We start from the raw sequence: 12,253 nt of genomic DNA on the forward strand, positions 1-12,253 counted from the left end.
CCATCTTCCACTGTAAATGAATGCTATTGCTAGAAAAATATTACATGCAATAACAGAAATAATCTATCTTGACCAGTTTTTTCCTATTTCTTCTTTGAGAAGCTCTTGCTTTATTTTCTAGGTGCCCTTTTACTCTGTCAGTAATGATAGAGCAGATGCAGCCCTTGCTCTGGAGGTTTCTGTGTAGTTTTTGTGGGTAATGTCTGAAGTCAGCAATACAGAGTTTATTCTCCATTTTTCTTTTCAACTCTTCCTCTGGAAAAGGAAATGAAAGCAGCTTGAATAGTTTTGTATGATTTACTTGAGATGTGAAAGTTGTTACTTAAAATACCATATTTTTTATACTCAACTACAATCTGTAATCCTGACAAAATAAGGGAAATAGTTCTACCTCTGAGCAAATACTGCATGACATACACTATTTCCAGTAATACTGGAAACTTTCCTCAGTTTCACTTACACAAGATATGGAAGTTCAATTTGCCTTTTGGTGAGGGAGCTGCTTAAAGTAGTTTTAAATGTTTGATAGTTAAGATTATATCAAACTTTATTATTATTCATTTGACATATGCTGGAAATCAAGATGACTTTATTCAATATTTTCCTCATAACTTTTTAAAATTAAAAAAAGCCCTAGTGCTTCAGTGGAACAAAATGTTAATGAGAGGAGATAATTATGAAAATTATTCTCCTTCCTCAGGATATCCGATCCTTATGCGTGTCATACATATTTGCACATCTCACCTGATGCAGCTCCTCAGTTTATAATGTTTTAGATGTTCATAAGGAGGCACATCTTAGATGAAGGTGGGGTGCTGACACTGCAAGAGAATTGTGAGGTTCTTTTCTCCTTTGATATCTCCTCAGATGAATTTTGAGTGCTGATTTTGAATTTTTTTTTTTCTGTCAGAAATAGGTTTCACAACTTCATTTTCAGAGGTGGATTTAGTTTTAGAGCAGTTAAGAAAATGTTAATGCTCTGCTTGGAAAACTGCATCTGAGACAAGGAGATACATCATAGGAGCATAAAAATTATATTTACCAGACCACTTTTTAATTAAACATTTTCAAAATACAAGCAAATACGTTTTTCAATCTAGCTGTTTTTCAGGTATGAGTAAATATTTTAATTTTTTAGTAGTCCCACAGGGTTGTCTGTTGAAGACTGAAAATGTAGCTCTCTGCAGCTCTTTCCCACAAAGCTGTAATTCATTGGGCTGAAGTTGATTTAACTTCTGTTTACTCAGTGCTGTAGACTCTCAAATTATCCATGATGTGGACTAACTTTTTATAAGAAGTGGGTTATGGGTATCTATTTACCTCTTCTCAATTGTGTGAATTGCTTCTCAGTCCTGGTCACAAAACGTGTCTGTGGCTTCAGCAGTAATTACTAATGTGGAAAAAACATCATTTAGACCAGGATTTATGTACTTAGTGCTGTAGCAGAAGCAAATATAGCTGGATAAGCCAGCACCCTGTGGCCCAGGGAGTGCTGAGTGCTGTAAACCACGAGGCAGAAAGGAATCTTTTTTGGGCTAATTTGTGCTGGGTTTGCTGTAAACACCACAAGAGCTCCTGGCCAGCACTAACTTTTACTCGTGCATTTGCTGCTTCGTGGAAGTGAAAGGTATTTCGGATACACAAAATGCCAGGGTAATTATAATTAAGCAAGCTGTGATTAAGTGAGCTGCATAGTAAACAGCATGAAAGAGCCTCTTGGCATTGGAGAAGGGAAGGAATCAAGGCAGGAATCAAGCACTCACTCACAGAGGAAAGGTTTGGAGGCACGACTGGGCAGACCATTAAGGGTAGATCCACTCAAACAAATGACACCACGTGGAAAGAGAATTTCCCACTCGGCTGCCTGGGCTCGAGCAATCTTTCCATGCAGGAACGTTTGCATTGGGAAGTGCTGGGAGCATTGTGGTTCCTGTGGGCTTCACTCCATGACCTCCCTGTCCCCTTTCCAGCACTGGAAGGGTTGGGATGAGCACTGTGCCCGTGGTGTGTGCTACTGCCTCGGGAGCTCTGGGGCTTTACAGCTGTTTGCTTTTCCTCCTGACTTTTTCTGTGCCCATCCCTTTTACCTGAATGATCTCACAGAAAAAACCCCCCAGCCTGCTGTCACCTCCACTACCCCAGCGTGGCTGGAAAGCAGACCATTAGGACGTGTCATTTCTATTTTAAAAAACTTGCTATAAAAGTTACTGTAAAGAAGCACTTCTATGGCAGAAGAAACGTGAAGCAAAAATGTCAGAAATAATTGGAAGGTGCAGGGAAAGTGACCAAGACTTTAGCTCATTTATCCATTTAGTGATGGAGAAAGTGAGAGGCCATAATGAGCCAGGAAAGCTTGTCTGTAGGAAAATCATTGAACACTCTGTTGCTCCTGGGACACAAGAGTACAACTGTAATCAGACTTGGTCTTCAGTTACTTTTTGGATAATCCGTAGATGCCCTGGCAAGTAATTTGCACATATCTTCCTGAAAGTATTTATTTAGACAAGTAATTAAGTCTGTGTCTTGTTTACCAGAATGTTCATCAGTGCAGTGACCCAATAAAGTAATAAAACAGGTGCTGAATTCCAGTGTTGTGAAGTTCTTGTACTTGGTTTGTGTTTCTTTGTGTATGTAGTGCTTTGCATATGAAAAGCAAAATGCTCATTTTTAAGTGATTCTCCAGTTTTTAGTAGGATGAGCACTGGAGTGGGAGCTGGAAAAAGCCATGGCAAACAATACACACTTAATAATTTGGTTTGTACTGGCCAGAAATGTGAGTCCTTCAGGCAGTAGGAATAACATTTCTGGAAGGTGCCCAGAGGGTGTTCCTGACAGCACCCAGTCCACTCAACTTCTTATGCTCTCAAAACCTAAAATAGTTGAGCATGTCCTGACATGGTTGTCTTTACTAACAAGGTTCTGGCTTACTAGATTTTTTTGTTTGTCTTTTTCTTTCTCATTTACTGTCTTGTATTCCAGACTTTTCAATGCTGAAAGGTTTTCTTGCCCCAAAAGGGTACAAAAATGATATGTTTTTATTCATTTACTGGAAAATCATTCAATATGGCTATTAGCAGATATGAATCCTAAGTGTTTAGATCCATCAGAGTGTGGAGTTTATATGTTTAAACCACAAAATTCAGGAAAAGGAAAAAAAATAAATGCTTGCTGTTAACTCCTTATTGGGAGGATTAAAAATAGAAGGAATTTTAAATGGTATTAAGTTGCACATCTTGCCCTGGGTTTACAATTCGTTATGCAAACTCTGTGCTACCTTTAAGTAACCCAAATTTCTCTTAAGATCTCTTTATGCTTAGATTCAGCTTGCTGTTAATGAACTGTGTCTGTTCTCTGTGTTTTTGGGAATGCCAGGTCTGCTGTAGAGCTTTAAATGTTCATTTCTTCCAGAAAGTGATTCAGAGGGGAGGGGACAGTTAAAAATCCTTTGTGGTTCCATTTTCTTATCTCTTTTTGCAAGTTGAAAGCTGAACCTTGAAATTACAGCAGGAGCAATGTTGTATTAATTAAAAATAACTTTTGGTTATGTTGGTTTCTTTCCAATTTCTCCTAATCAACCCCTCTGGCCACTCACTATTTAGCATCACCCTGTACATCCTCAGTGGAACAGAGCTGTGCTTATTTTCTCTCTTCATTGCAAAAGAGAGATCACAGAATCACAGGTAGTGATGCGTGTATGGCTTCACTGTTTATTTTCAGCTTATAAACCATAGCAAAAGGTCTTGATTAAGATGACTAAGATTGGTTATTTACATTTCATTTGTGGCTTTTGGCTTTCACATTCCCAGTCATGAAACAACCAGAACAGAATGAAAGGATGATTCCTACCTGTCCTGAGCAGCCTCTGAGTACCAGGGAATAGCAAGAGGAGCATTGTGCTCAAAGGCAGATCCAGCCCATCTTAGAAACACAGAATGGTGTGGGTTGGAAGGGACCCTCAAGATCATCTCAAAAAAACAAACCAAACAACCCAAATAATGCCAGATGCAGTCAGGAGGGTGGACTGGATCTATTCCTACAACTCCACACACAGTTAATGAGCAAAATGTTTGGTTCGTAACTCCTGCACCCTTTTAGTTTAGAAGCCTTGGTCATGTCCATGGGCTGAATTGTGCTCCCTCTGATGAGGTTATCTGAGCAGCAGCTTTCCAGCATGTAGGAATGATGATACAGTTCTCTCAGCTAATGAATATTGTAGTTTTCCAGATACTTGGAGGATTAGGTCATAACTGCTGGCAGTAGTAGAAATTTCTGACTTGGAGGCTTGTGCTCTTTGAGAGGCACTTATACTGCATGATCTGCTGATGTTTTCAAAAGAGCAAACTAAAATTGTTTTCTTATTGCAGTGTTTTATATTTCTGTTGAATCTCTATGTTCATTTCTTCCCTCTTCATGGTTCACGTTGACACATTAACTCAGTACATTTAAAATAGGACAAATTAAAAATTTCCTTTTTTCTTTAACTGTAATTGATGTAGTATCTTTTTGGTATCTGGCGTTTTCAGTGTGAAGGGAATTCAGTGGAAAATATAAAAGGCTATCCAAACATAAAACCCCTCCAGTGTTTTGAAGAGAAAGGCAGTGTTTTCTGTTTGGTTTGAAAATATGTTGGTATTATCTATTATTCTTTCTGGGAAATACATCCCAATTTCCAGGAAGCTTATAACTGAGCAGGAAATCACAGAATTCTGTAAGGGTTTGGATTGGAAAGGACCTTCAAGCTTACCCCGTTCCAACCCTCTGCCATAGGCAAGGACACCTTCCACTGTCCCAAGTTACTCCAAACCCCAATTTCCAGCCTGGTCTTGGACATTTCCAGGGATCCAGGGGCAGCCACAGCTTCTTTGGGCACCCTGTGCCAGGGCCTCACCACCCTCACAACCAAGAATTCCTTCCTAATATCCAATCTAGCCCTGCCCTCTGGCACTGGGCAGCCATTCCCCCTTGTCCTGTCCTTCCAGACCCTTCTCCAAAGTCCCTCTTTAACTCCCTTGGAGCCCCTTTAGGCACTGGAAGACCAGAAAATCTTGGATGTTTTAATGGATCCTAGATAAAAGTATTCATCCCGAATGAAATGGAGGATGGGCTTGGTGTGTATCTCCTCTGTTAGAGGAGAAATATGCTACTGGAATATGCCTGAATGTGGATGCCTGTCCACTTGGTTAGGTAGAACCTAAACAGTCACTGTACACTGGATTTTCTTTGGCTATTTTCCTTTGATTTGGTTCTTCTGAAAGCTGGGAGTAGCTCAACTGTCCTCATGTACTGGTTGTTACAAAAAAGTCTGTGAAGCCTTTTGCAGAATGGTTTGCTTCCTTTGGAGAACTCATACTCACATGATAAACTCGATGTGCAATTTTGCAATTCAGTCATGCTGACTAAAACCTGCCCAATTTCTTGACCCATTGTTGGGGAGGTGGGAGCTGGGAGCTGAGCAGGGGCTCGGACTCAGCACAGCTCCTCCAGTGCTGTCTTTAATGACACAGAGCCAGACCTGGTGTAGAGCCTGGCTGCAGGCTGTGTTATTATAGAGAAGTGTAACTTCATCCCTTTCACAGAATAGGGTTTTTTTTTCCTCTCATGTGGAAGGGATTGTGTTACTTAATTGCAGGGAAAAAACCTCAGCCTCTACTTATTCCCCATGTCAAAGGAAAAAAAAGCTTCCTAATTAGACTTAAATTATGCATTGTATAGAGGAAAGCCATGGTTTGCCTCCTGTCAAAATATTTTGGACATGCCCCCATTTCACAGTGTGATTTGATATTAATGAATTGTTCGTTCACCTGGAGCCCCAGCCAGCCCCCTTATATTAATCCTTCCAAGATGTTGTTTCAGCTATAATTAACAAATGATATGGGCTTGTGCTATCAGAAATAATTGACAAAGTCTTTGGGCTTCAGGCAGCTTCTCTTCTGTGTTTCTGATGTTTGGGTTTGAGATTAATGAAGGGGATTCATTTACACTTTTGTTTCAAGCTTGATTTTGGCAATGGTGGCAAACAATGGCCAGTGTAGTGTTTTCATGTTTAGTCCTTTCTGTTCACAGAGGAAGGAGAACTCAGGACTCTAAAAAAATATTTAAATGGCTATTTTTTATGCACTTAAAAAGAAAAAACAGCTGACAGTACTTCCTCCTTCTCCCCACCAAGCAGTGGTTGTGGAATATTGGAAAAGCCAACTTTGTTGGTCCAAGTGTTCTCTATTGCAAAAAATAAGGATGTTTGGTGTAAAATGCTGTTTTTATCTTGCAGCATATGCTACGTGACAGCCTGGCCTGCTGCCTATTTGAGAGTCCACAATTTCCTCAACTTTCTGATCTTTGAGTGTAAAATCCAGATTTTTCATCCTCAATACACTTAAAACTGCTTTAAGAACAGTCAACTCTTGTTACTCAGCTAATCACATTATCCTGTGCTCAAATAAATGGGGCACTGTGTCTTCCTAAAAGCTCCCAAAATCCAAAAGCTTCACCTCCTGCTTGCCTCCAAATCTGCATCCCCCCTCAGTTTGCATCCCCTTGAGCTTCCAGGAGTTTGTGCTGCCAAAAAGAGTTTCCCGGTTCAGAAAAATATTTCTGGTGCTCATAATTTGAAAAGCTTCTCATTGTAATGATAAGGGAAAATATCAGTAATTATTTTTGCCTTGAAGGATGTTGGGGAAATACCAGCAATTTAGACAGCAGCCACAGATTTGGGCAGTTTGGGGACTGCTGAGCATGCAAAAAAATGTGGAAACTTGGAAATATCTGTGCTTCTGGCCAAGTGGGATGAAACCAAGGAACATCTCTTGCCTTATCTGGATGGATTTTTCTCCAGACTGTTGCAACACAGTGACAGATTTTGTTATGTAATTGTTTCTGTTTCTAGACTTGGCCTAACCCAGCAAAAGAAGAAGTACCTGAAAGAAAATATACTTGAGGGAGGAAGGGAAGGAAATGGTAGCTACACTTTTTCCAAGCTAAGCTTAGGACTCTGAGCTACTCTACTTGTACTATTAAGAAAAAATAAACCCCAAAACTTGCGTCATTTACACTGGAATTCAATGTAGGAACTGTCATTTTGAAATTATGAACCAGAAAATAAAATCATTTGCAGTAAGTTTAACAGGAAGTGAATTGTGAACTAAACTTTTTGTTGTCTTTTCTTACTTTTCATAAAGTTGTGTAATTATTTAAAAACATTTTATGAAGATACACTGTTTTAGAACTGTTACTGCAGAAATTCTACTTGATTGGGCTGTTGGGCCATTTTAAAAGTGCTCTTTTTATCCTTGTCTTTCTGAAGATAACTGTATTTATTAAATATCACCGCATGCATGTATTTTGCTTTCATGAGTATAGTTCCACAATTCTAACTTCTAAATTAAACCATTCATAGGAGATACCTGTACCTTAATGGCTAAACCTAAATGACAAATGGTTAAACCTAAGTAAAAGCACAAGTGATGCTGCTCCAGGGGCAGTATTTTTGGAGAATTATCCTTTTTTTTTTTTTTTTTTTGCAGGGACCTACATGCAATGTGTCAATTTAGCCCTGTCTTGTGGAGAACACTTGTTAAGCCCCTTGTGGATTTTAAGCTTTCAGAGCAGCACCTGATGATAATGGGATGTTTTGCTACCCCTGGTGGCTGTGAGTGTTCAGCAGTGTAAAGTGCTTTGAGTTTGGATATGGTTTTTATGGTTTATTTGGGTAGCAGTAGTGCCTAGGGAAGTCCAGCTGATAAAGGCCACTGCTGTGTATCTTTTTGACAGGGTTCATAACAGCAAACATAATAAGCCTCGTGTAAACTGTCTTCATTTTTAGATTGACTTTTATCTACAGAGCATCAAATAAAGGCCAGGGCTTGCAATAGAACCTGCAGGTATTCTCTGTAGACTCATCCTAGGTGTGCAATGTAGGGAGTGGTTAGCACCATATTCCTTTGGTTCAGTAAATTGTCCTACAGCACAGATACTGCTTTTCTCTCTCAGATCATCAGCTGAAAGGGTTCAAGTGCAGGGAGTGTGGGTTGGGAGCAATAAAAACACACAGTCTGCACAGCTGAAGGATGCTAATCCCTCTTCCAGCATTTTTATTTGGGGCTTTCTTATATGACTGCCATGCAAGCAGCAAAATCACCTTTGCAGGCTGTGCACAAAGACACAGAGAGCCCTGTTTGTGTGTTTGGAAATGCTGTGGGGGCAATAAGTTGGACAGTAATTTGTTGTTGTCTTTCTTTCTGTTGCCAGAATAGAGGAGAGGAAACCCTTGTATAAAAAAGGTTGGATATAATCTATATGTTTGCATCTTAAGAAAAAGTTACTGCTTCATCTTTTCAGGGAAGGATGCATTGGTTGTGTGTGTGTGGTTGGTGATTCCCAGAGCCTCAGCAAGGAGCAAAGCAGGAATCAGGCATCTCATGGCACCCAGAGCAGTTCTGTGTGACAGCATGGAACAGCCCTGATGTGCTGCAGCTCTACAGCCACCTGCACAATGTTTCACTCACTAATACAAGGAAATCAGAGAACAAACCAGCAGGGGAGTTTTCTTGTCTTTCTCCTGGATATATGGTCCTTATCAGTGATGGAACAGCCTGGCTCTGTTTGGGCCCATTGGTTTTTAGTCTCTTCAGTGCTCTGTTGTCATCCAGTGTCAGTGTTTCCTCCAGATCATCCAGTGTTTAGATGTGCCTTCCTGCTTTTGTGTAAAAGTTACAGCCATGTCTTTGTTTCTGGACTGTGCTAGGGCTGGCTTGTCCTCACTGTTTATAAGGAGGCAGAATTACAGCCACAAAGGAACCCTGGATTTTGCTGCCAGCCCCTGAGAGCTGGGCACTGCTGGAAGGAGAGAAGCTGCAGAATTTACCCTTTGTCCCTTTGGTTTCTGTGGAGAAGGTTTTTAATCTACTCTGAATTCTGTGCCAGCAAATTTTGATAAAATTTTCCTTGGAACATAGAAGATTTTAATTTGCTTTCTTTAAAACCACATGTTACAAACACATCAGTGTGAAAATTGAACATTTGTTCATCTGGCAGGTGTTGACATTGACAATGTGAAGATGTTTCCAGTTTTCCCCCTCTCTCTCTGTAGTTGATAATAACACTGTTGATTTTCTTTCCATATTAAATAATCAAAACCTCTCAATTTTAAAGCTCCATGGAAAGTACTGTGGATTTTGCAGAATCTGTCCCAGATAACATAGAACATGGGTTTAGTTTGCATTAGAGGTCAGGGATCCTTGACAAAATGAATGTTGTGCAGGACACATCTGATGGTGTGCTCTAAACCACTGTGGCCACCACCAGGTACTTCATAGAGTAATTTTACTGGAATGTTTTTCCTTTAGGTTTTTTTTTGTTTGTTTGCTTGTTCAGATTGTACTTTGACTTTGAAACTGTTTGAGATATTGAACCTGTCATTTAGACTTGGAGTATTCTTGGAGCTCACATCTCAGTTTTTCCACCATTTGGTTTGGATAAAATCTTGCCCTTTAGGGAAAACAGTTTGGCTTTAATACTTCATAGCTGCAATGCAGATTATATGAGTAGATTTTACAGTATCTTTCAATTCAAATCTGGTGTTTTGCAGAAGTTTCAGTTCTTGACAGACACAGCCCTTAAAACAAGAGTCAGCACTTGTGCTGTCACTTCTGCAACGCTCACAGAGACTGGAGGTGGAGTCTCGTGTAAAATGCATCAAGCAAAGCCTGTGTGCTGCTTTCAGTGTCTTTCCTTCTCAAATGTGTTCTTGCATGAGTGTACTCAGCAGGGATTTTGAGAACCTTTGTTGATTTCAAATTAATCTCTTTCACTGAGTTTCACTGCCAAAAACAGTTTTAGTAGGGTGTGTTTTTGTTTACAGCAGTGCAGCTGATACTTGTCAACTATCTCACAGTACATCTTAGCAGAGGAAAGGATCACAAAATGTATTGGAGGAGCAAATCCAAACCCTCCTTTCTCGCTTAACCTTTCTCTGTCACAATCTAGTCTACAACATATAGTGAAGAGTTTGCATGCAGGCATTTAAGATCTCTGCTTCTGTGACAAAAGCATAATGTGTAGGAGTGGAGAAACTTGGCAAGACCAGGCAGCTGCTGAGTTTGTTTGGGCTCTTTTAAAGCTGTTGTTAAATGTAAAAGCAAACAGTTATCTTCTGGTTTCCACTGTGACCATGGACTTTGAATATTGTAAAAAACGCTGGGATATTGGTGTTTTCTCCTACCTGCTGAATTCCTTGTGTGTAGCATTTCTGGATAAGAAGCGAGCATTGGAGATGCACTGAAGCTGAGTACAGTGAAGCTACAACAAATAACCACATTTAAAACTATGAAGCAGAGGTGAAAATATGGCATTCAAATGTATTTGGCCATTGGAAATGAGAAAGTGTGTGATTACTCAAAACATGTATGCACTGTACCTGTTCTTATTGTATCTGCTAACTTGGAGATAAAAAACTAAGTTGTAAATCCTTGTATTCTGTCTCAGGACTAACAGTGGCTTGAGTCACATGGGCTGAGTGAAATCAGTGCAATTGTTAGTTTAGCTTTGTCAGTGCTTTCCAATATTTTGTTCATAAAGTCACAGGCTTACTGGAAATTGTGATTTCTTGCTGGGCTGTCCCTTACAGCAGAATTCTCCTGTGATTCTGTTAAATAAACCTTCCATTGGGAGCTACACATTGACCAACCCAGCTTGTTTCTACCTATGGCCTCACTGAGTCTTAGAGCTGTTTCCCAGAAGTGAACAAGGCTGAAATCTGGTTTCTTTTACCTCCATGTTGAGTAGTAATGCTATGTGATCTCCTGTTGGCAAGTCCTGTAGCTGCTCACTGGGGTGTAGTTCTGAACATAGTGAGCACAGGGTGTCTTGAGCAGCTAAAATATGTTCCTCATTAAAACTCTTGATGAGCATTGTGCTTAAGTTGTGTTTGTGAAAGTGAGCTGTCAGATGGTGTTTGTTAATTTTTACAAAAGCTGTCTATTTTTCTTTCTTTGTGAGGTCACCTCAATCTCCACTCTCATCAAATGGTGCTCCAAGCTGCAATAAGCAGTGGATTAGTGTGGGAGGGTTATTGCTTTATTATGAGTCTGTGTGAATGAGAATTATAGTCATGGCTTTCTGTTCTTCAGGGAGATGAGCAGTGGTGCCAAGTAATCCTAAACTTGCTTTCTAACTCTTGTTTTACTCTACAGAAAGAAAGTGGGGAAACAGTTAAAAAAACCCTAGCTCAATAAAAGTTAGTCATAAAATTTTTCCATTTATTGAAAATGGTCCCCACATGGGGAGAGTGTGAGATGTGCTAATGATGCTGTCAGGAGCTATATGCTGTCTTGCTGCAGAGACTTGATTTCAGTCTTTTATCTAAATGACTGTAAGGGCCTTAAGAGATAAAAGCAAAATGTTAATTGTTTCTCAGGTCAATGTCTTTACTTTAAAAAATGCCAGCATGTGCAAGATTGCTTGAAATGTTCTTCCTAGTGCTGCTTGACTGAGCTGGTTGACAATCTACAGTCAAAAGGCCAGCTCGGCCCAGTTTCAAGTCTTAATTTTTTTCCACCATCTCTTCCTGTTACCTTGTTATCTCTTTCCTCCTAATCCCTCCTTCCTTGCATCCCTCATTCTCCAAATGCACTAGCATTGCTTTTCTTTCAAATGACTCTTTTCTCTTAGCCTTTGAGTAAATCCTTTTTGTGTCACAAAACAATGTGACATATAGGACAAACTCCATTGCTGTGAATTGTAAACTGAAATCTGCTCTAAATTCAAGAGCTCTTAAGAACAGGGGAAGACCTGTTTGCTGATTCAGAAATTACAGGTGTTTTGAATTCTTGTAATTCCTGACACTTTAAAATGAGTGACACAATAGCTCTGGCGCTCTTTCTACCTGTCTCTCCTCTCTTTGCCTGGCATGTTTAGGTTTAGAGGCTCACAGGTTGGATCACTAGCTCTGGATGCTTCCTAGGACTTGTGAACTGCCACCTGAAAGCAACACAGGAATAGAAGCCATGAGATTGTAGCTTCAACAGAAGCTCTGATGGCTGCTGAGAAATGTGTCACTTTATTACATATCTCAGACCAGGTGTTTTACTCTGTGATTTTTATTTCTTTCTTTCCACGTAGGCTGTGTATCATCCTGAGCAATGGCCCCCTTTTTACGGATATCTTTCAACTCCTTTGAGCTGGGACCTGTGCAGAATCAAGGAGAACAATTACAGCCTTTCTGTGCTATCAAGATGAAGGAAGCTCTGACTACAGGTGA

General features: G+C 40.0%; 1 protein-coding gene across 3 annotated transcripts in view; it reads left to right on the forward strand.

The window, feature by feature from the left end:
- The window catches only part of PRKCD (protein kinase C delta), a 61,166-nt gene that overhangs the window by 23,004 nt on the left and 25,909 nt on the right, over window positions 1–12,253 (forward strand). For all 3 annotated transcript variants that reach the window (XM_014869672.2, XM_014869674.2, XM_088171592.1), the window contains exon 2: window positions 12,115–12,249. In XM_014869672.2, the coding sequence (XP_014725158.1) occupies window positions 12,135–12,249 (115 nt within the window). In that variant the 5' untranslated portion in view covers window positions 12,115–12,134. The remainder of the gene's footprint in view (window positions 1–12,114; window positions 12,250–12,253) is intronic.

The sequence above is a fragment of the Sturnus vulgaris genome, chromosome 11 (assembly GCF_052056855.1).
Source record: "Sturnus vulgaris isolate bStuVul1 chromosome 11, bStuVul1.hap1, whole genome shotgun sequence".
Classification (NCBI taxonomy): domain Eukaryota; kingdom Metazoa; phylum Chordata; class Aves; order Passeriformes; family Sturnidae; genus Sturnus; species Sturnus vulgaris.